General features: G+C 43.2%; 2 protein-coding genes across 5 annotated transcripts in view; both read left to right on the plus strand.

The window, feature by feature from the left end:
* Positions 1-22: 22 nt before the first annotated feature.
* On the plus strand, positions 23-15,065 carry CATSPER2 (cation channel sperm associated 2). 3 transcript variants are annotated; one of them, XM_032481338.1, is made up of 13 exons: positions 23-224; positions 690-836; positions 1,332-1,505; positions 1,700-1,768; positions 4,689-4,861; positions 5,394-5,549; positions 5,829-5,953; positions 7,201-7,379; positions 7,592-7,691; positions 8,012-8,068; positions 10,165-10,364; positions 11,071-11,238; positions 12,386-12,527. In XM_032481338.1, the coding sequence occupies exons 2-13, from the start codon at positions 692-694 to the stop codon at positions 12,415-12,417; spliced, it is 1,578 nt and encodes a 525-aa protein (XP_032337229.1). In that variant the 5' UTR covers positions 23-224; positions 690-691; the 3' UTR covers positions 12,418-12,527. The 3 variants fall into 3 exon arrangements, with proteins under 3 accessions (XP_032337229.1, XP_032337230.1, XP_032337228.1); XM_032481339.1 differs by lacking the exons at positions 11,071-11,238; positions 12,386-12,527 and adding an exon at positions 14,025-15,065; XM_032481337.1 differs by having other exon boundaries at positions 11,071-12,527.
* The window catches only part of STRC (stereocilin), a 33,720-nt gene continuing 12,104 nt past the window's right edge, over positions 1,368-22,983 (plus strand). The window contains exons 1-6 of one of the 2 annotated variants that reach the window (XM_032481336.1): positions 1,368-1,505; positions 19,023-19,179; positions 19,485-20,270; positions 20,360-20,384; positions 21,128-21,462; positions 21,556-22,382. In XM_032481336.1, coding sequence (XP_032337227.1) covers positions 19,131-19,179; positions 19,485-20,270; positions 20,360-20,384; positions 21,128-21,462; positions 21,556-22,382 — 2,022 coding nt within the window. In that variant the 5' untranslated portion in view covers positions 1,368-1,505; positions 19,023-19,130. Of the gene's footprint in view, positions 1,506-19,022; positions 19,180-19,484; positions 20,271-20,359; positions 20,385-21,127; positions 22,383-22,983 lie in introns of both variants that reach the window. The other variant, XM_006178885.3, reaches the window with a different exon arrangement.

Below are 22,983 nucleotides of genomic sequence, written 5' to 3' on the forward strand. Positions count from 1 at the left end.
CTGAGTCGGGGCCCGGGACCCGGGCTGGTGTTGTGGGTGCGGCCGGGGAGAGCCGGAACCCAGGGAGCGGGCGGGACCGGGCGGAGCTGGACGTGCGGCGTTGCGCGGCTGGGAGCCGACCCTGAGCTCGTCCCGCGTGGGAAGAGCCGAGCTCAGGGGGCTCCAGAGCCAGAGGCGGAGGAGTGAAGTGAGGGCTGAGTGGGCGGAAGAGAGCCTGGGCGGAGGTGAGGCCCGGAAGCGGGAATTGAGAGAAAGAGCTGGTACCCGAGGGAGGGCGTTGGAGTGGGCACACTGGGACAGGACATATTTTCAAAATGTCTGGCTGTTGCATTTTGTCCAATTCCTCCTCACTTGGTTCTTCTTTCGGATGCGGTTCTAAACCCTCACATTCTCCCATCTCAGGTTTTGCCTCAGATCCAGGTGATGTCCGAATCCCTCTTTGTTCAACCCCGGGACTCTTGCCCTCGCAACTGCTGCTTTTAACTGTCACACAAGTGAAGGTGCCTGGCCACTGAGTCAAGGGCGCAGATTCTCTGTTATGACTCCTGTCTCCTTTTGTTTTAAAAAAGCCTTGAGTCTGTGTTTATTTGTCTTCTTAAGGGCAAAAAGGTTCGGAGGAGGGGAAGAGAACCTCTAATCCCTGGTGTAACTCCAAAAATGAAATGACACTTGATTCATTTTCTCAACAGACATGGCCACTTATCGCCCAGCAGGACACATGCAACTGCCGCGAGCCGATGCCATTCGTTCCCGTCTCATTGATACTTTCTCTCTCATCGAGCATCTGCAAGGCTTGAGCCAAGCTGTGCCACGGCACACTATCCGAGAGATACTTGGTCAGCAGCCTGCTTCCTCACTAGGATGAATTTAAGACTCTCATGCAGACCTTTAAAAGAGTAGGAAGCAGAGAGACAATTTATGGGTGGAAAATTCAGAGGAGATTGTTTTGGTGACTAGTTTGGAAGCAACATCAAACTTGATAAATCAAATAAATAAAACTGAATCCAGGAGATAGAACCCATGTCCATCACTTTTAGGCTTAGGATAACTGCTAGCCCTGGCTGACTTGAAATTTTCTACCGAAGACACTTCAGTTGAGGGTTGAACCTACTGCCTTTATTCCTGGGCATGAACGCTGTTGGTCATAAGCAATAGTTAGCTCTTACTCCAAATTAGTGTTACTTGCTGTACGAAGGAGACGCAAGGCAACCCCTGCTGTAGGGGGACCTTTATGTAACCAGTATTCCTGCCCCCAGTCCTACCTGCTCTTCATATCCCCCAAAGACTTCTCTTTATATTTATCCACTGTCCTTTTTTTATTTTTGGCATAGATCCTACCCATCAGAAGAATCTTATGCTAGGAGACCAACACCAGCTTGTGCGCTTCTCCATAAAGCCTCGTCGTGTAGAACAGATTACGGACTCCCAGAGGCTGATGAGCACCCTTCGAGTGCGCTGCAGCCAGAGGCCACCTCTTTCCTTGTGGGCTGGATGGGTCCTTAAGTGTATCCTTTCATGTCATTCATTTTTATCCCATGGCTTTAGTGTCTCTCTTGCCTCATCATCTCCCTAATGGCTTATTTTTCCTTTCCAAACTCCGTTTTCTTCTTGTTCTCACTGGTTCTGTTCTTGCCCTAATTATGTTGCCTGCATAAATCAGAAAGAACTCCACTCCGTATGTTTTCTTAAGAGAAAACAGGTCCTTTCTTCACAAACTTCATCATCTTCCTCATCTTTTTGAATACGATTGTACTGATGGTTGAAATAGGTGAGAACTGACATTGAATGAAAGGGTGGGAGTCATTTGGCCTTTAAATTGATTGTTCTACATTTTTTGAATGTTATTTGAATTGTAATAGGGACAATTACATTAAGTCTCTTGGAGTAGGATTTGCACAAGTGTTAATGCCTAGAAGCATTATAATAGATACAGCGTAGTAGATATAAGGTAGTCTAGATACTTAGAGGCAGGGTGTAATAGACTCACGAGGAATTGGAGATGGGAAGACCAGTTGTATTTCTTATGTCAGTTTAGTCTAATATTTGTTTGAATTAATCTTTTCTGTTAGAGATATTTGGTGCCTGTCAGCAAGTGATCCAACATTTACATTTTTACAAGTATGTTTAGAAAGATTATCTAAGTACAAATAAGAAAGCTCACAACATATGTAAAATTAGGTACAACTAAGATATTAGATGAGCCAAAAAATGACCTAAAGAGTAAATGATTCTAAAACCAGTAATAAATTATATGAAATATATTTTTTTAAAAAAAGAATGGAGAATCATTGAGCTCATTTGATTATCATCTCAAACAAACTGCTCAGAAAGGACAGTAGTAATCACTTCCTTGTTTCATCCTCACCATTTTGGGGAACTCTCCCACTTTTAAAATAGTCTTTTAATGCAATCAGGTCAAAGATATTTAAATACACAACAATAATTGTTGTCATCGACCCACTGCAGTATATTATATACTTTGAACTATTTTACTTCCTTCCCATAGTGGTGAAGATTTTGAACTGTCACCCACATTTCCTGTTTCTTGCATGATAACTGGCAAGTATTTGCCTTGCGGGGTTAAGAATATAGACGTAAGCCTTGGAATAAAGTAAATAGCAGTAAATGTACAGGATTTCCTGGATCTAGTGGACAAATCAGAATAGCACTAACAATTCTATTTGGTAAAATAGCTGAATATGCAACATGATCACTGCCAGAGGACAGGTGGGTTCCCTGAGTGAGAATCACCTGGCAAGCTCATGAAAGTTGTATCTTATTAAGTACAGTCTCTTGGTAGAAAGGCAGGAGAGATGTTGCAAAGGGAAATAATTTGTGACTAACAGATTTCTTTGAACAGAGTAGTTCATGTAATAAATGTTAAGACTTTGTTTAGGCATTTAAAAAGCAATTTTCCAGATCAGAAAGAATACTATTATAGATGTGGAAAAAAATAGTAATTAATAAACAGTTCTCTAGATCAAAGCCTCCCAATCATTTTTGTCTTGTGATTTTGTTTCCCAGAAAAACATATATAACCTTGAAAACCTCCTTAGGAATTTTAATCGTTTTTTTATTTTCATGTGATATGGAGGAGAAAATTGAAGGAAAAATAATATTGTAGACCAACATCACTACATGTTGTATTTTAGTGTTTATTTAATAATCTTAAAATGTCAGCAAAGTTTTACTTTTGCCATTTTATAAATGATCGTTCTGTTTTTAAAGACTATGATTTAGCTACAAATGAATTTTTAAGTGATGTACTATGTTTGTTTTGGGATCAAGTATAATTTACATGTTATATTTAAAAATGTTTTTGTTTCTTTTAAAAAATTTAGATACATAGTTTTAGTTTTACAACATTATGTATTATATGTTAAATACTTGTTATATATAATATGTTAAAATGTAGGTAGATATTTGATTATGTGTTAGGGCATTAAAAAATAGAAAAAAAATCTACTTTCACAATGATATTGGTAATTCTGCTTTGAACTTTAAACAATTGGCTTATTTTTATAATGTTCATATTTTGCTTCTAAATGGTGAGAGCAAGAGAAGAAAAGATTTGGCTGGCATTTCTCTGAAAATAACACATTGTGAATGTGAATAGTCTTTTTTTCCAACAAAAAACTAATTTTAATATTATTATGATTTTAACATTGATTTTTGAGGATCTAGAGATAGCTCAATGTGCTATATAAAATTTTTTATCAGATGAATATAATTTATTGAATCTAATGAAGACTGTCTTGAGATAAACTTGCAGAATTATTCTTTTGTTCTTCATGAAGTTGTATTTCAGCATCAGTGTTTCTTCATTATAGACATAATTAACCAAAACATTGCTAAAACAATAACGACTTAAACTGAGTGTCAGAATCTCCACAGCCATTGAATATGTGCTTCTGATCTCCATTAGCTGCCCAGCACATCAGTCATAGTGCATTTGGAGGCTCTCAGATTGTTGTGTTTCAAAGAGAAACAGATTATTATTTAGCTTTTAAGCCTATTTTGATCTCAATGTCTTTTTTTCCTACAGCATGATATACATCTACTAAACGTATAGAGGTGAAGAGGGCTGAACGATGAAGGCAATGAGTTATGTAATCGAACATAGCCAATAATAGGGTTCTGGAGAGCAAGAATAGGATTCTGTTTGATTTGCAGAATAAAATAAATTTTAGGCAGAGAAGAAAGGGGAAGTTTTAAAACTGACAAAGAACCAAGTAGTTTCTTATTATAATTCAGTATGCCCCATGAATCTGACTTGTTTCTGCATCCTTTGTAAAACACTTTACACATCATGGCCCTCCATTTGCATTCCAACGTCAAAGCCCATTGCATCTTTGTGAATTTTGGTCCTGGGGTGCAGGACAGCAGACGGGGCTGGCGGTAGTTAAGAGAGCAATCCCTTGGTGGCTCTGGGACCCCAGAATGGGAAGGCAGTAACTTGCAGCTGTTATCCATACTGATACCAGCTGGAGATGAGTCGTGGCTATTTTTCATGTTGGATTCTGTCCTCCCCTGTATTTCACAGGTTGAAGCAACAATGGTTTTAAGAGAAACTCAACGAAAAATGGCACAGCAGTGGGCACAACTGTGGTTTATAGCAGTTGCTGATCATTCTCTATCCTTCAGCTTCCTGCTTCCTTAACCTTCACTCCTCTGCTCTACCCTGACAGAAGTGCTAGAATCCTCAAACACTCAGCTGTGGCCACTGAAGCTGACTCTGGAAGTGGCAACTTGGTTCATCTTGTTTACTTTCATCTTTGAGATCCTTCTTATGTGGCTATCCAGCTTTTCCCTCTTCTGGAAGAATGCCTGGAATGTCTTTGACTTTGTTGTCACCATACTGGTAAGGATAGGTATCCTGAGGATTAGTTTACTGGGCTGAGGACTGTGTCTAGATGAATCAAAGGCAAGAAAAGTTAATTAGAGCACAGGAAGCAACAAATAGAAAGGACCTAACTTCCTTATTTTGACTTTTTTTCTCTCTAAAACTAAAAGCCAGTCATTGCAGGAATTGTTGGTATTAGGAGCAAGGCAGAATCTAAACCACAACACTAACCCCAGCAATAACATTTACCAGTTACTAAGCACTTAATAAATGCCAGGCACTGTCCTGTTTCACATGCATTTTTTTCATTTGAGCTCCACAACAACCCAACAAGATAAGCACTGCGTTATCCCCTTTTTACATCTGACCAAGTTGAAGTGCAGAGTTTAAGTAATTTCGTATAGAAAGGCTGAATAGGAAACAGTCCCCAGAGACTGCTGTTCAAGGAATAATGCCCAAGAAACTATGGAAAAGAAGAGAGAAAGAAGGGGCAGCTGTGCTTGGGTGCTTTGGGGGTATATTTTATCCATAATCTGTGTGTTTCCCACAGTCCCTGCTTCCTGAGGTTGTGTTGCTGGTAGGGGTAACAAGCCAATCCATATGGCTCCGGTTGCTGAGGATCTGCCGGGTGCTGAGGTCTCTTAAACTCTTTGCACGATTCCGTCAAGTTCGAGTCATTATCTTGGCCCTGGTCAGGGCCCTAAAGGTGATTTGACTATTGTAGCTAAATCAAGTGGGCAAGGTGGATAAGTGTGGGGGTTTAACATGAAACAAGTCTAGGTGGGTGAAAGAAGGCAGTGAAAGACCCTGTGAAAGGTTGTTGATGAGAAAGGGCTGGGGACAAGCTGCTGTGGTCTAGAGATAACTGTGCTCAGGCTAGAAGTGAGGGTTTAGTAGGGGGGTTTCCAGGGAGGGGTCCTGACTGGGCTGTAGGTGGAGATCAGCCTAGTCTGGCCCAGCTCTGACTCAATGTCGTGGCCTCTAGAGCATGACCTTCCTCTTGATGTTGCTGCTCATATTCTTCTACATTTTTGCTGTGGCTGGTGTCTACTTCTTCGAGAATTACACCCGTTCAACTCGCCAGGACCTGGAGTACCACATGTTCTTCTCGTAGGCAGGACTGGGGGAAGCCCGGGTGTGGGTGGGGGTGGGGAGAATTTGGACAAGAGACTGGGAAGCTAGTCCAAAGTATGATAAGTCAAAAAGTATAGTCTATTGTAAAAAAGTGGAGTAGAACACAGTAAGGAGAAGGAAAAAGAAAGCAAAGAAATAGAGTGGTGTTAGCTCTGATTGTAAGGATAACCTAGTTCCAGGTTTGCTCTGGGTTTTGCAAATTCAAATTTACCTTCATCAGCGATCTTTAAATAGCATTTTACTGCAGTGGTTAAGCCCTGCTTTCTGTGCCTCAGTTATCTCTTGAAAACTGGGATTAAAAGTAGTACTGCTTCATAAGGATGTGGGGATAAACGAGGTAACACATGTCAGCACTTAGCACAGCACTTCACACATTGTAGGTGATCAGTGAATGTTAATAGGACTCTCAAACATGGTCACTAGTTTAACCCAATCTCTAAGTGTGGAGATTACACATGTACGCACTTACACTCTTTCAAATGTAAAATCCTGATAAGATCTTTGTCTAGCGAACACTGATTACTTGGTAGAAAGTCGATTTGGATTTAAAGGAGATAAGCTTATTTATGAATTGGAATCCAATCTTGTCAGCACCTCTTGGGTCTCTATCTTAGACTAGCAGTTAGATTTGTAGGAGTACTACTGACTTAAGAAAGTTCTAGAATTCATCCTGTTCTGGCCCTGATGTTTTCAATAATTTATATATGGAGGCATAAGAAGGAAAGAAGGAGAATTTGGATATCTTCCTGAGACCTTTGATGATACATTTATCATCATTCATTATTTGGGATCACATGTTTCTGTTACATCAGTTCATTCCACCAAACTACATAGGAATGATGTTTGCTATATTTGTGAGTGATCTCATCAGGTGAACTGCATAGAACAGTGGAAAATGAACTTACAGAAAAATGATATGCAGTTGGTGATTCATTCAGTTTTTAAAACTTCAGTCAGTGCCTGTTTACTGAGAACCTACTATGCCCCAGGCACTGATGAAATAATGAGGGATACTGATAGATTATTCATAATAAATGAAAACATAATAAAACAATTTCTAATTGAAGAAAGATTAGCTAAAAAAAATTGAGTATGGTAGAAAAGGAGCCAAAGTCAGAGAAAACTACAAATAAATGTTCTTATGTTGCTTTAAGAGTGAGAATGATAGTACATCTGAGAGGTTTCACTCCCTCTGTCTGTAAACACGCCTCCTTTTTCTTTAGGGACCTGCTGAATTCCCTAGTAACGGTGTTCATCCTCTTCACCATGGATCACTGGTATGCACTACTTCAGGATACCTGGAAGGTGCCTGAAGTGAGCCGCGTTTTCAGCAGTATCTATGTCATCCTCTTGTTGTTACTTGGTTCCATCGTCTTTCGAAATATCATAGTATCCATGATGGGTAAGCATAGAAGAGGCCAAACTTGGTGGGAGGGGTGTCCGAGAGGAAATCAGAATGAAAGTTAGGACTGGTGGACTGTGGAGAGAGAGAACCCGATGTAGCAGGAAGGTGTGGGGCCTGGAATGGATATTTCACTTGGTTTCTCCCCACTGAGCCCTCTCCCCTGATCTAGTCACCACCATCTCCTGACTTCTCATGGCCCTTTGGGGCAGTTACTAACTTCCAGAATATCAGGAATGAGCTGAACGAAGAGAAGACACACCTGGAGGTTCAGCACAAAGCTGACATATTCAAGTGGCAGATTATCCAGAGGTCTGCTTCCTGGTTTTCAAACCCGACTTTAGTTCTCAAGGGTTTCCTGCTCTCATTCCCTGTTCCTACTCCTTGGCCTTGACCTCGTTTTTCCCTTTGTGACAGATTTGCCTCAGAGTTAGAATTCCCCAGCTCTGAAGCACTGTCTGATTCTTTATCCGCTGTCAGGGCTTCCCCACTCTTTTTCATTCCTCTACTACAGTTCGTTCTCCTCACTCAGTTTTCAGTCTCTTTATGATCGGTATTCTTTTCTTTTTTTCCTTACTGCACTCCTGCTTCAGTATAACTCTCTTCCCTCGTTTGTGTGTTTTGTTTTGTAGGAGACAAAACCTAGCCCCTGAGGCAAAGAAGTCAAGCATTGTCAAAATGGATGTCAGGTTAGGAGTGTGTATGTGAAGTGGGATGGACACACGTGAGGAAGGAGAGGATAGAAAACCAAAGGTGAAGATTGGCTTTGAGAGAGAATTCATTCATTCATTAACTGTTTATTGTAGTGGGTTGAATGGTGGCCTCCAAATAGATATGCCCATGTGCTAACCCCCGGAACCTGTGAACATGACCTCATTTGAGAAGAAGGATCTTTGCAGATCCAATTAAATTAAGGATCTTGAGATGTGATCATCTTAGATTATCCAGATGGGCCACAAATCCAGTGACAAGGGTCCTTATAAGAGACAGAAGACATAGACATAGAGAACAGGAGAAGGGGTATCAAGATAGAGCTAGAGATTGGATTGATACAACCACAAGCCAGGGGGAGCCAGTGGATGCCAGGCAACTAACTGCCAGAAGCTAAAAGAAGCAAGGAACCTTCTCCCCTAGAGCTTGCAAAAGGAGCATGGCCCTGTTGGCACGTTGATTTCAGACTTCTGGCTTCCAGAATTGTGAGAAAATGGATTTGTCTTGTTTTAAGCTACCAAGTGTGTGGCAATTTGTTACAGCATCCCCAGGAAATTAATAAAAGCACCTTCTGTGATACAGATGCTATTCAAGACTCTGAGTGTTGAGTGCTCAGGAAAGCAGAAGGAGCAATAAGAAATCCATTCAACATATAACTATTGAATATTTATTACGTACTTGGAGTATATCAGTGAACAAAATAGACAATAATGGTGGTAATCATGAGGCTTATATGCCAGTTGAAGGAAAGAGACAATAAACAATGAACATAATAATAAGTAAGTTAATACATTAAAATGTGGTAAGCATCATGAAAAAATAGGAAGAACATGTTAAGGGGGATTGGGGGGTTGCATATGGGTTATAATTTTAAACAAGGTAGTCAGGGTGGCCTCACTGAAAAGGTAACATCTGAGCACAGACTTGGAGGAGACGAGGTGATTACTACATGGGTATCTATGGGAAGAGTGTTGTAGGCAGAGGGAGTAGCTAGTGTGAAGGTCCTAAACCAGAAGCATGCCTGGTGTGTTTGAGAAACAGCAAAGGAAGCTATTGTGACTGAAGCAGAGTGAGCAGGTGGGGAGAGGGATAGGAGATGAGGGCAGAGAGAGAATGGGAACCTGATCCTGTAGGGCTGTGGGAGCCGTTACAAAGACTTAGGCTTCGACTCTGAAATGGGGCACTTAGCAGAGCAGTGACATGAAATGACTTACTTTTAAGAAGGATTAGTCTGGTTGCTGTGTAGATGGGGAGACCATAGAACAAGGGAAGAAGCAGAGAGCTGAGTTAGGAGGCTTTACTGCTCTCCAGGCAAGAGGTGTTGATGGCTCAGACCAGAGTGGTAGCAATGGTACTGGTGAGAAAAGGTATATTTTGTAAGTAGAGTCAACAGGATTTCTTGGTGGATTGGATGTAGGGTACAAGAGAATTAAGGATAGAAGTTCTGGCCTGAGCAATTGGAAGGGTAGACTTCCCGAGATGGAGAAGTCTGTGGGTGGGAGAGGTTTGGTGGGCAAAGAGTTCAGTTTTGATTGAGATGTCCATTAGACTTTCAAGTCGTGAATATGTGAGTAAAAGTTGTATATGCAACTCTGGATTAAGGAGTGAAGTCTGGACACTTAAGAGGCTTACACTTCCATCTAGCAGGCATTTAAACTCAGGAGAGTTTACTAATGGAGCGGCTGTAGATGGAGAACAGATGGAGAAGATAAAAGCAGCTGAGCCCCAGGTCACTCTACTTTAAAGAGAAGGACTCGAGAGGGCACAGGCCATAGTTGTGATGTAACAGGCATAGGACCAAGGGGTGGGGAGCTAAAACTTGGCAAAATACCGTGGGGTGTGGAATGTAGAAGCATGAGTAAGATTGAGCACAGAAGCTATGTGGTGAGGGGCACTGATAGGGGTACATCACATGGGCTAATTGAGGTTAGATGAACTTAGATTTTGGGAGCAGTTTGACCCTCATTGCCTTAAGTGCTAACTTTAGGCCAGGGCCAGGACCAGAATTATGAAAGAACTAGTCATATCAGGTACATGTATTTGAAGCAATGAAAATTTCCCATTTCACTTGTAGAGATGCCAGTCAACAAGGGAAATCCTTGAACTTAACAGAAGCTTCTGAAGAAGAGTCTAAACACAGTGCCACTAAAGAGGGTTCAAGAGAATCTAAGTCAAAAACAAAGAAGTCAGAAGTGAAAAAGTCTGCCTCTTCCCCCTCCTGTTCATCCTCCAACTATTCCTCTCCTTATGAGTCCATATATTTGGACCCTATTGGTAAGCAGATGGTTTCTCCCATTTGAATTCAGACTTCTCTTCTCTATGCAACAGCCCAACCTTTTTATCTCCCCCTAATTCAAGTATAGTTGATTTACAGTGTTGTGTTAGTTTCTGATCTACAGCAAAATGATTCAGTCATATATGTGTGTGTGTGTGTGGTATACAATGTATATACACCATACAGTATATATACCACAGCATTCTATTGTGGATGTTGAGTATAGTTCTGTGTGCTATATAGTAAGACCTTATTTATCTATTCTGTAGATAGTGGTTTGTGTCTGCTAATCCTCAACTCCTAATTTATCCCTCCCTCATCATTTCCCCTTTGGTAACCACAAGTTTGTTTTCTAGAGACATCCCAGTCTTAATAGGAGCTTTCCCACTACGTCTATTTCCCAGTTTTCTCCACCAGTCTGATTTTCTGGTCTTGATAACTTTCTTCACATTTCTTCATTCTTCTCCCTGCTTCCTGTATCCTCTTTCATCCCTACTTTTCCCCACACTCCATAGGATTTATCAGCTTTTATCCAACTTCCACAAATTATGTATGTTTTATTTTCTTTACTTTTAATCTTTTTTTTCTTTTTTAGTGGAGGAACTGGGGATTGAACCCAGGACCTTGTGCATACTAAACATGTGCTCTACCACTGAGCTATACCCAACCCCTAGTTTTGTTTTGAAGAATCATTCCTCCCTCCAGGTCAGTTGGACTGGGAGACTCACGTGCACCAGAATCTGCCTGGGTTAATGGATATGGATCAGGATGAACGTGTTGTTTGGCCTAGAGATTCACTCTTCCGATATTTTGAGTTGCTGGAAAAGCTTCAGTATAACCTAGAGGAGCGTAAGCGGTTGCAGGAGTTCGCAGGTATGGATTTAGGGCAGTCATGGAGACCTGGAGTTAAATCCTTTGGAGTAGCCTACGTAACTGAGGAGAAGAAGGAGGGTGTTCACTATTTTGGCATCTCAGCCTCTGAATTTCCACCTCACACCTAAAAAAGGCAAATTCATGATTTGATATGTCACATTCTGGGCCTGTGTCATGATTTCTTCCGACCTTGTGAGGACCTGGCAACTCTGCTTCTCTAGAAGGGGACAGCTAAATCCTATGAAGTCTGAGAGCTTGTTTCCCAAGAGGAGAGTATCCAAATCCAGCTGTTGGGGATTAGGATAAGGCAGGCTGTCACTCTGTTTGGGCAGCCTGCCCACCTTTTGTACATGTTTCTTCCCTTTGAAGGTCACATTTCTGACCTGAGCAGTAAGGACCTCAGGTTCAAGTTAGGTAGGTATGGGGATTGGACAGCGAGCAGAAAGCCCACTAGTGCCTGCTGCTCTCAACCCCTAAAAGAGATTTACAGACTACACTTCCTTTCAGTCCCTTCTAGTAGCCTATGGAGAGACATATATGTGATTTAAATAGTAGAATTTGATTTAACCTGAGAACTACCTGCTCAAAATTATTTTCCCTAAATTTCTCACTTAAAATTTCACCACTTGGAGATTAATTTGGATGAATGAATTTTCCCCCTAAAAAATACAAAAGGGACTTTTTTTCAATATAATAAAGATTAGTGTTATTCTCATACCTAGTTGAAATCAACCCAAAGTGAAAGTAACAATGGAGGAAGAAGAATATGTGTATGTCGTGGGCACAGGAGAGCAATAAGAGGAATTTATAACATTGGAACATGGAAGTTAGAGCAGGATGTCAGAGGGGCTTTGCCTACTTCAAAATGTTGCATCGTTATCCTGTTCTTTCCAATTTTCCTCAGCCCTGCCTTCTCATTTGTTCTGGGAGAACAGGGTGAAAGGGTGGAGAAGGTAGCAAGATGGCCTGTTTAACTGTGATTAATTCATCTTTGGCAAAGAGGGCAGACTTATGTGGCTTAATTTAAAGTTGAGATGAGTAAAGATTTGAATGGGAACCTAGAACCCAGAAAAGCAGGGTCTTCACCAGACATTTGTATATTCGGAATAGTCTCAGCTCTCCAGCCTCACAGTCTGTTTCTTTACAGTGCAGGCACTGATGAACTTTGAAGACAAGTAAAAAACCCACAATGGATGGCTTCGATATCTTTGGCAAAAATTAATGAAGGGATTAGTTGGAAATGGAGAATTCAAAGTATAAATGTCTAATAAATACTGCTGATAACTTGTGCAGTGGTCTGTCTCTGAGACATAGGGGATACTGAAAGGTATGTCAAGTGAAAGTTAGTTCAGATGCCAGTGGGCCTGTGGTCCTTGGCTTTCTACCCTTTCCGCTGCTCCTGAGTCTCACACTTTCCTTGGCTTTGTCTCTATGGCCCCCACCCTTCCTGCAACCTCCGCTTCCTCAAAGAGTCCTAATTGCACCTTCTCTCTCACTGGTGGATATGGGCCTCTGGGGGATGGGGGCAGGGAGACCCCAGGAGCTTTAAGTGTAACTAATTGAGAACTCTTATTTCCATTGCTGCTCTAAGAACATTGCTTCTCCTTTGCACCGTTAACTTTAATCAAACATCATTTTCATCTGCTTCTGGGCCAAAAGAGAGTCCCTTTCTTCTCTTTCCTTGCCATTTCTGAGAGCAGTGATGTCATTCCATAGCGGGTGGAGCAAATCAGTATGTCCCATAGATTTTTAGTGTTGAAGGAGACCTCAGAGTTAATCTATCAAAGTAGGAATGCCTTTTAGGACATCACTGAAAGGGGGATTATCCAGCTAATGCTTAATGTTTCTAGTTACTGGTGACATTATCTAGAGAGGATCACTAGATAATAGTGTTAGATGGCTGAAGTCTTTAGAAATATCTATTATTAAAAATTCTACCACTTATTGAGTGCTCAACATATATGAACATGTACATGTATGAAGAACACATGAAATACTGAATTGCATACTTTAAAATGGTAAATTTTGTTATATGAATTAAATCTCAATTTTTAAAATGAAGTAAGTAAAGAGTATCTAAAACCAAGAACCAACATTATGTTTCAAGGAAAAGCATTTTAGTCCTTCTCCATAAAATGTAGAACAAAACAAAAATGTTTAAAAATAAGAGGAGAAAGGTATAGCTCAGTGGTAGAGTGCATGCTTAGCATGCACAAATTCCTCGTACCTCCATTAAATAAATACATAAATAAATAAACCTAATTAATCCCCCCAAAAGACAAACAAAAAAATTTAAAAAGAAAAAATGAAAATAAAAGGATAGTTTGAAATTTTTTTAATAAATAAATTTTAAAAAATGAATGTCAATATATAATATTGTATTTAAAATCCAGTAATGAGAAATGTGGCATAAGTATTTGGAAGGACTGAAAATACTATTTTTAGACACGATTGTATACATAGAAACCCCAAGGGAGTAACTAGAATCAGAGATAACAAAGGATTTCCATTAAGTACAAATAGAAGAAAAGAGGACTGGAGACAGAAACCTGAGAAACAGGAACATTTAAGGGATAGGAGGAGGAAGAGAAGCCAGAAAAGAAGCCTGACAGAGAAGAGCAGAAGAGACAGGATAGTCATTCTAGAGTAATGTTCCTAGAGCCAAGACAGAATTTCAAGAAAGGAATGGTTCAATAGGATCTCAACTGGAGCATCCATTGAACACAGCAATCAGAATACAATAAACATAATAGAACAGAGTAAGTATTGTTTAATAATTCTTACAGATGCTATCCACAAAGTGATACCCCTTGACCAGCATCTTTGAATAGCTTTGCTCAAAGTATGGCCTGAGGACCAGCAGAATTGGCCTCATCTGGTGACCTGTTAGACCTGCAGAATCTTAGGTCCCAGCCCCTGGGCCTATTGAATCAGATGTTACAGATGGACACTGAAGTTTCGAAAGCACTACTTTATAGCTATGTGGTGACCGATCCCCTCCTGGCTTTCTACCGCTAACCTCAAATGAATGGTCTATGCACGCTGCCTTATTTTTTGACTCCTTCCTCAAATAAAATGATCTGGTTTCAATTCTACTAGAATGGAATTTATTTAACACCTTTGAATTTTTCCTATGTTCCAGACACTGTTATAGGCATGTGGGTACATCAATGAATGAACAAGACAGAAATCCCTGCTGGTCCTAACTAGTTCCCCATAAAATAACCAAATAATAAATGATAACTTCCATGAAGACAGTGGTTTTACCTCCTTCTACTTTTTCCCCCAAATTATCTTTCCAGTAGCCCAGAGCCATGCAATAATATCTGCTCAAAACCAAAAACAATTTTTTTTTCCTGACTAAATACAAATGTTTTAGGGTCTAAGGCTCAAGTCCCACTGGCAATGACTCCATGACTCCTCTAGCTTCCTTTATACCCTTGCCCTGATCGAGTATACCTGCTGTCATTTTCACCACTATTCTTAAGTCAAGGAAGAAATTCAAGCTATATGCCAGGTAACTATGAGGGCTCCTCAGGAGCATTTTGGAAGTGATGTTACGGTTTAGATATTGTTGTGATATAACTAAATTTAAATTTTTTCTCATATGGTTTTATTAAGCTTTTATTTTGGAACAGAGTTTTCCCCTTTGGTCTCCAATTATCACTCATCTTCAAATATCAGTGGAGGGATACATACATTTGTTTTATGTATTGTGTTTTGTGTAAGGTGTTTCTGTTTAAATACACCTTATTTAATGTATGTTGTTGATTCATTAGCATTTACCTCTGTCAACAGCACCATAACTCATGCCTGAATAAAGTTGATCGAACGCACATTTTCTCTGTAAGGTATATCACAGCCTTCCTGTGCTCAGGAACACTAGAAAGCGCTTCAGCACTAACCTTGGAGGCCATTTTAAACAGTGAAATCACCAACAAAAAGCACAAACATGCTAAAAATGTGGCACTAAATAGACTGTGAAAGGACATTTACCTACAGTATGAGAGGAAGGTGGAGTGTTGCCTTGTTTGACCTCAGCTGGGGATGTTTACATCGGGCAACTCAAATTTTCACTCTGCGCATGTCTGTGAATGACTGTGAAAATGCCAACAGGTATTGATTTGGGGGTCACAAATAAATTTTAGTGAGCAGTGGAATTCACAAAAACAGAACTCACAAATGAGAAACCACTCTAAATGCTATGTGATAATTTGGAGCTTCAGACTATTTGGCCTTGTGACACAGCCATCTCAGTGCACGGTTTCTAGGTTACCTCAAGAGGAAAGAGATTGCTGGAGCATCATTCACTAGCTCTTAAAGTCTTTAGTTCATTCACTATCCATAGGCCAAAACTAATCACCTGACTCCACCAATCTGCAAGAGATCTGGGAAATGTGGGGACTGCTTGGATCTCTAGTGAGGTGTATATGTTTGTTTGTTTGTTTGTTTATTACATAATAAATATATGTATGTATTTCAGTTACAAAAGGCAAACCAAAAAGAGAGAGAAACAATTGCTCTTTACAAAGGGAGGCATCTGTTTTAGTCAGAAAGTGCACTCTGGTTGGTTCGGGGAGTGAGAATGATTTAGATTTCTCAGCTCCTTTGGCTCTTCCCAGGTGTCTCCATTCCAGTTGCCAGATTACAGAGCATTCCTATCACCCCACCAATCTAATCCATTTCACTTTAGCAAAACACACGATTAATTTCCTGCTCTGGACCCCTGTCATTTCAGTTTGTTGGTTTTGTTTTTCTCTCCTTCCATTTGCTCATTTGTGGATTGGAACTTGTTTTACTTTTGTTGAACCTTATCAGACTATAAGCGGTAACCGGCTTATATTGAATTAGGCTGATACATTTGCTATAAACCCTAAGAATTTCACCCTCAGTTGTCACATAGTCTGAATCCTTGGCAGTAACAGAATTGCTTAACCTGCTTGCTACATCATCATGTGGACTGCCAAGAATTTCCCATCCTGGGTGGAGGGAGTCCTCATTGTTCCCCTCTCTGCTTGACTCAGCCAGTTCCATACTTGTTCTAAAGGTCTTTCACTCAAGACACTACCTCTTGGTAACAATTTTGGTATTAATTAGGACTCTTTAGTTTCAAATAAAAGAATTCATACTGAGCTAGTCTAATAGTATTAGGAGGCATACTCAGTGAATGTTTATTCTGTACCAGTGCCTGTCACATGATGGGTGCTTACTCTTTTTAAATGAGTGTCAGGCACTGTGCTAAGTACTTTAAATGCATTATCAAATTTAATCCTCATGACAAGTCTGTACTAGTATTTCTCCTTGTTACAGAAAAGAACAATGTGACACAGAGAGCTTTAGAAACTGCCCAGAATATACTGCTGGTGTATGTTGGAGCCAGGTTTTGAATCCAGCCATCACATTTTTTGCTACTCTATTAGCAAAAAGAAGAATTTATTATAAGAAGGTTGTTATAGAACCAAAGGCAGAAATTCAAGTGGATTGCATAATGGGCTGGAACCAGGAGCTAGAAAGCTATTGGGAACCCAAGCCATATTCTTCCCCTGATTCTCATCTCTGCTTTTCATACTAGATGTGGCACTTTTGATGAGTAAAGAGAACATATTGGCAAAGTGATGCTATAGGTCATTCCACTGGTTCCAACCAGTGAAACCAACCAGGTGAGTCAAAAATCCCTTGGAAAATCCCAGCCCTGACTTCATCTCTTTTGGTGGACTGGGCCAAGTCATTTCATAACTCAATTGGGCCTCAATTTCCTCATCTATGAAATGAGAAGTTTTTTACCAGAGGATTCCTCAAGTCCCTTCCAGCTCTAAAATTCTACTATCCTACGTGGACCTTCCAGGACAGAAGCACATTAATAATGGATTTGAACGTGTGGGTTTGGGTGATAGAATATAGAAGGGTTCTAAGGAAAGAGGGACAGAATATGGTTTGAGTGGAGCCTCAGTGTTGAATTACTGTTTAGAGCAGGTAAAGGCCTTTGGGGATATATAAGTGGAGGACAGAAAAGACTTCTTACCCTGACCAGATCAAAGAGATGGGATCTCTCTGATCTACAAGCAGTTCTGTGTGTGTGTGTGTGTGTGTGTGTGTGTGTGTGTGTGTATGTGTGTGCACGTGTGTATGCACGCATGCATGTGAGCATGTGGAGAGTAGTAGTCCCCTTGCACAGTGATTTCATCAGGTTTTTTTTTTCATTTTCAGTCATTGCTGTTAGTTTATTAATGGTTCTGTATTTTTTGAAATTATTTACAAAAGTGTGTTTAATCTTCAAAAGACGTGTCTCCTTAGTACTAATCCTACTTCTGTGTGGCTTGCTCCATCATGGACTGGAATGTAGGAGGAGATAAAAAGTAATCCTAACAAAACTTAATCAGAAAAATTAAAGTGCCGCTAAATACAGCCGCATTGTATACAACTAAGGTGTCTGTGAGTGCTTCGGGGTAGTTATCTGCTATTAAGGCAAGTCTGTGTGCACCAAAGTTGCATTTATTATACACAGTAAAATGTTTCCTGTTTGCTTACTCTAGTAAAAAGAAAAAAAAACAAACAGCTTAATCACATTCTACTATGGCATTTTACTGGCTTTCATAATGTCTCCCTGAAGAGCAAAGATGGAGAGTTTTCCTTTTGCGTGTGAATGTAGTTACTACTCCAGCAGATGGAGTAGGTTTTACACAGAGCAGGTTTATTTCTTTCTTCTCTCATCTCAGAATTTTCTACAGGGCTTTCATCCAGGCCACAGGAAGAGAGCCAGAGGGCAGACCAAGCACTTGAGTGGCCTAATGAGCAAGTCACAACTTTCTGGAGTTATTTTCTTATCCATAAGATGAGAGGTTTGGTCTATGTGATCTCTGAAGTCCTGCCCAACTCTTAACATTTTGTAGCTCTGGGCACTGAACCAAAAGCAGCTCTCTTCCTGAGTGCTCCACCCTGGATCAGACCTTTGTCTTCATTCCTCTTCTCTATTTACACCTGGCTGCCCAGTTCCTTACTCCTGGCCCCTCTTCTGCCTCAATTCCCTCAAATTCTCTGTGTTTTTTACCCTCTTTGTTTTCTTATATTATATTATTTATAATTTATTTACTATTATTTATATGTATCTCATATTTCTGAAGATCCCTCCGATGATTACACTCCTGGTCTCCAGAACTTCTCCATCTCAATGTCTGTCTACTCCTATTGTTACGGAAATGACAGGCCAGCCAAGAAACAAGCACCACTCGGAGGGTTGGAGTACTCAGATGTATTACGCCGGCGGGCTCAGAGTGGCTTCTGCTCCGAAGCTCTGAGCACCTCCAAGACGTGCGCATGAGGTTTTATAGGGTAAAGTACAAGCCTGGGGTATTCGGCCAATAGGCATGGAACAGCTTTAGCAGCATCATTATCACAAAAGTAGAGGCAGGGAGGCAGCAAACCAACATTTCAAGGCCAGATATGTCTCTTTGAAAATCCAGCTGGCTAGCAAAAAAAACAAAAACAAAAACAAAAACAAAAACAAAAACCATGAGCAGGGAATCAGCAAACCGACACTTGTTACACTTAGATTTACGAGTTAGCTTGTTAGCTGACCCTGTCTTTTCCTTCTCACTATTGCATCCTGGCTCCTAACTGAAGCTATATCCTTGGGTTCCTCCGAGGGCCCCCTGGGATCCCCTATCATTGGTCCGTCTGACAGAGGCACACCCTTCTCCAGAGCCAAAGGATCAAGTATTCAGTGGCTCAGGTGACAAACCTGCTGTCAGGTTACAGATATTGTTTCCTGAAAGACCACACTACAGTGTCAGTGGAGACTTGGGCTGCCTGCGGTGCCCTGCCCTCACCTGGCTATCCCACACAAGGTGAGAATAAGCAGAACTCACCTCTAGTACCAGCGCTCGTCTGGAAACATGGCTCTGAGCCTCTGGCCCCTGCTGCTGCTGCTGCTGTCCTGTGCAGGTGAGAGGAACGGTGAGCAGGGCTGGGGATGAAGGGGATGATTGCTGGAAAGAAGCTTAAGAATGCAGAAATTCAGTGGTTAGAGAAAAGGTAAAGGGGCAATAAAGAGGGGCCAAGACCAGAGCTAAGGGAGAAAATGAGGGTTAAGAAAGGAGGCCAAGACTTACTGTAGGTTAATGAAAGAGACGCAGCTCTCCATCCCCGTCACCTCATCTTTACAGCTAGGCACTGACTGGACTCCAGGCAGGACTGAATCTGGGTTCTAGGCTTTCCCCCTCAGTGATCCCTGTTTTCTCTCCTTACAGTGACCCTGGTCCCTGTTGGGCCTCAGTCTCTGGACTCTGGTCTCTCCCTCCTGAAGTCATTGCTCTCCACTCTGGACCAGGCTCCCCAGGGGTCCCTCAGCCACTCACGGTTCTCTTCATTCCTGGCCAACATTTCTTCTTCTTTTGAGCCTGGGAGAATGGGGGAGGGACTGGTGGGAGAGCCCCCGCCTCTCCAGCCCCCTGCCCTCCGGCTCCATGATTTCTTAGTGACACTGAGAGGCAGCCCAGACTGGGAGCCAATGCTAGGGCTGCTGGGGGATGTGCTGGCACTGCTGGGACAGGAGCAGACCCCCCGGGACTTCCTGGGGCACCAGGCAGGTGTGCTGGGTGGACTCGCAGAGGTGCTGCTGGGAGCCTTAGTTCCCGGGGGACCCCCTACCCCTACCCGGCCCCCATGCACCCGTGATGGGCCCTCTGACTGTGTCCTGGCAGCTGACTGGTTGCCTTCTCTGCTGCTGTTGTTAGAGGGTACACGCTGGAAGGCCCTGGTGCAGGTGCAGCCCAGTGTGGACCTCACCAATGCCACAGGCCTCGAAGGGAGGGAGTCAGTCCCCCACCTTTTGCAGGGTCTATTGAGTTTGCTCATCCCAGTCAGGGAGCTGGGCTCTGAGGAAGCTCTTTGGGGAGGTCTGCTACGCACAGTGGGGGCCCCCCTCTATGCTACCTTCCAGGAGGGGCTGCTCCGTGTCACTGACTCCCTGCAGGATGAGGTCTTTTCCATTCTGGGGCAACCAGAGCCTGACGTCAATGGACAATGCCAGGGAGGTGAGTGCCACCGGGTCCGGGGCTGGGCTGTGTCAGGGCAAGAAGGAGTGAGATTGGGATAGTCCCCCTCCTTACTCTTTCCCTCCTAGGCAACCTTCAGCAGCTGCTTTTATGGTAAGTAACAGGAAGGGAGTCCTGAGGGATTGGGCCTGGGAAGTCATCACCTCTGGAGTGAAAGAGGAAACTGATGGGAGAGGTGTGGTTCAGCAGTTTTGGGGTGTGACTATCTGGGTGGGTGTCCCAGCTCTGCCTCTTCCTAGCCATGTGACCTTGGGCAGGTTATAGTCTCATTCTACACCTCACTTGTAAAATATGGGTAATGTTGACTATTGCAGAGTTTTTGCAAGGGATTAAATGAGTTGATACTGTATGTGTCAACCACTTAGAATTGTGCCTGGCACATAGTGTTAACTAATAAAGAAGGGATATGGGAAGAAAGGACAAGATTGGATTCCTCCACCCCTTACTATTTCGGTTCAACAGTGCCAGAGCCCAGGTAGACATATTCAATAACTTGGCAGATTTCCTGATATGAGACCAACTAAGGGTTGTGTTTATGGTACCTAAAAGCATATACAGAAAGGAGACAGAGTGGGGCCGGGTGGACAGAAGGGATTCCAACTGGGCTGCTCCTAGGTGATTTTGTGCCTTTTTGGGACTAATCTCTCTCCCTTTTCCCCAATCCCAGCATTTAAACCAGTAATAGCAATATTCCCAGGGACCTCACTTTTGAAAAAGCCTATGCTTGCCACCCCACCCCCCGACTCCCACTGCAGGGCTCTGGGCCAGGGCCAGAATCTTCAACTTGAGGAAATGTAAACTGACCAGATGCTGCCTGCTCCTCCCTCTGCACCCAGGGGCATCCGGCACAACCTCTCCTGGGATGTCCGGGCACTGGGCTTTCTGTCTGGATCTCCACCCCGACCCCCTGCCCTCCTCCACTGCCTGAGCACTGGTGTGCCTCTGCCCAGGACTTCCCAGCCCTCAGGCCACATCAGCCCTCGCCAACGGCGAGCCATCTCGGTGGAGGCCCTCTGCGAGAACCAGTCGGGCCTAGCACCACCCTACAGCATTTCCAACTTCTCCATCCATTTGCTCTGCCAGCACGCCAAGCCTGCCACCCCGCAACCCCCTCCCAGCACCGCTGCCGTCTGCCAGACAGCTGTGTGGTACACAGTCGCATGGGCACCAGGTGCCCAAAGCTGGCTACAGGCATGCCACGACCAGTTTCCTGATCAGTTCCTAGAGGCTATCTGTAGCAACCTCTCCTTTTCCACCTTGTCAGGTCCCAACCGCCGCCTGGTAAAGCGGCTCTGTGCTGGCCTGCTTCCACCCCCCACCAGCTGCCCTGAAGCCCTGCCCCCTGTTCCCCTCACCCCAGAGGTCTTCTGGGGCTGTTTCTTGGAGAACGAGACTCTGTGGGCCGAACGGCTGTGTGGGGAGGCAAGTCTGCAGGCTGTGCCCCCCAGCAATCAGGCTTGGGTTCAGCATGTGTGCCAGGGCCCCACCCCGGATGTCACTGCCTCCCCACCCTGCCACATTGGACCTTGCGGGGAACGCTGCCCAGACGGGGGCAGCTTCCTGATGATGGTCTGTGCCAATGACACCATGTATGAGGCCCTGGTGCCCTTCTGGCCTTGGCTAGCAAGCCAGTGCAGGATAAGTCGTGGGGGCAATGATACTTGCTTCCTGGAGGGGTTACTGGGCCCTCTTCTGCCCTCTCTGCCACCACTGGGACCATCCCCACTCTGCCTGGCCCCGGGCCCCTTCCTGCTTGGCATGTTATCCCAACTGCCACGCTGTCAGTCCACTGTGCCCGCCCTTGCCCACCCCACACGCCTACACTATCTTCTGCGCCTGCTCACCTTCCTCCTGGGTCCAGGGGCTGGAAGGGATGAGGCCCAGGGGATGCTGGGTCAGGCCTTGATGCTCTCCAGTCTCCCAGACAACTGCTCCTTCTGGGATGCCTTCCGCCCAGAGGGCCGGCGCAGCGTGCTGCGGACGGTCGGGGAGTACCTGGAGCAGGAGGAGCAGCCGACCCCACCGGGCTTTGACCCCACTGCCAGCTCCAGCTCTGGTTTGAGCAAGAGGGAGCTGCTGGCCTGCTTCAGTGTGAGTAATCTGCCAAGGTGAAAGCTCCTGGACTGGGGAAGGGCCTCCAGGGGATTCTCTAATGTACTACTGAGGCATCAGTAGAGCACAGTGATTTAAGCCCACAACTCTGGAGTCATACAGGCTTGGGTTCACATCTTAGTTCTGTGATCAACCCTGGACACGTTTTTAACCTCTCCGAGCAATATTTTTGTAGTCTATAAATGTGGAAGAATAATAGTGCCCCAGCTTTAGGGTGGCTGAGGATTACATCAGATAATACATGCTATAGGCTTAGCGCTAGTACGTGATCTATAAACATACAATAAATGTTACCTCGTTGTTCTTCCACACTCTTTGATTCTCCCCCTTTCTGCTCCAGAAAGGAAAGGGATCAAGTTAGAGGACTCTAATTCTGTCCCTAGAGAGAGAGAATTGGAAGCTGGCAAAATCTAGGAAGATAAGCAGAAAGGAGAAAAGTTCAGAATGACTGCAAATCAGAAGTGTTGGGTTCTGGGTTTAACTATGCCACAGATTAATGTGGTCTTGGGCAAGTAATTTAATTGGGCTTTCCTGGGCTTCACTTTCTTCTCTGTAGAGTGAAAGGGCTAGAATATGTGAA

Source organism: Camelus ferus, chromosome 6 (assembly GCF_009834535.1).
Source record: "Camelus ferus isolate YT-003-E chromosome 6, BCGSAC_Cfer_1.0, whole genome shotgun sequence".
In the NCBI taxonomy this organism is placed as follows: domain Eukaryota; kingdom Metazoa; phylum Chordata; class Mammalia; order Artiodactyla; family Camelidae; genus Camelus; species Camelus ferus.

Excerpts from the sequence above, each read along its gene's own strand:
- CATSPER2 (XM_032481337.1), top strand. The coding sequence starts at position 692 with ATGGCCACTTATCGCCCAGCAGGACACATGCAACTGCCGCGAGCCGAT. Across the intron at positions 837-1,331 it reads CACTATCCGAGAGATACTTG|ATCCTACCCATCAGAAGAAT; the intron begins GTCAGCAGCCTG and ends TTTTTGGCATAG. Across the intron at positions 5,954-7,200 it reads GAGTACCACATGTTCTTCTC|GGACCTGCTGAATTCCCTAG; the intron begins GTAGGCAGGACT and ends CTTTTTCTTTAG.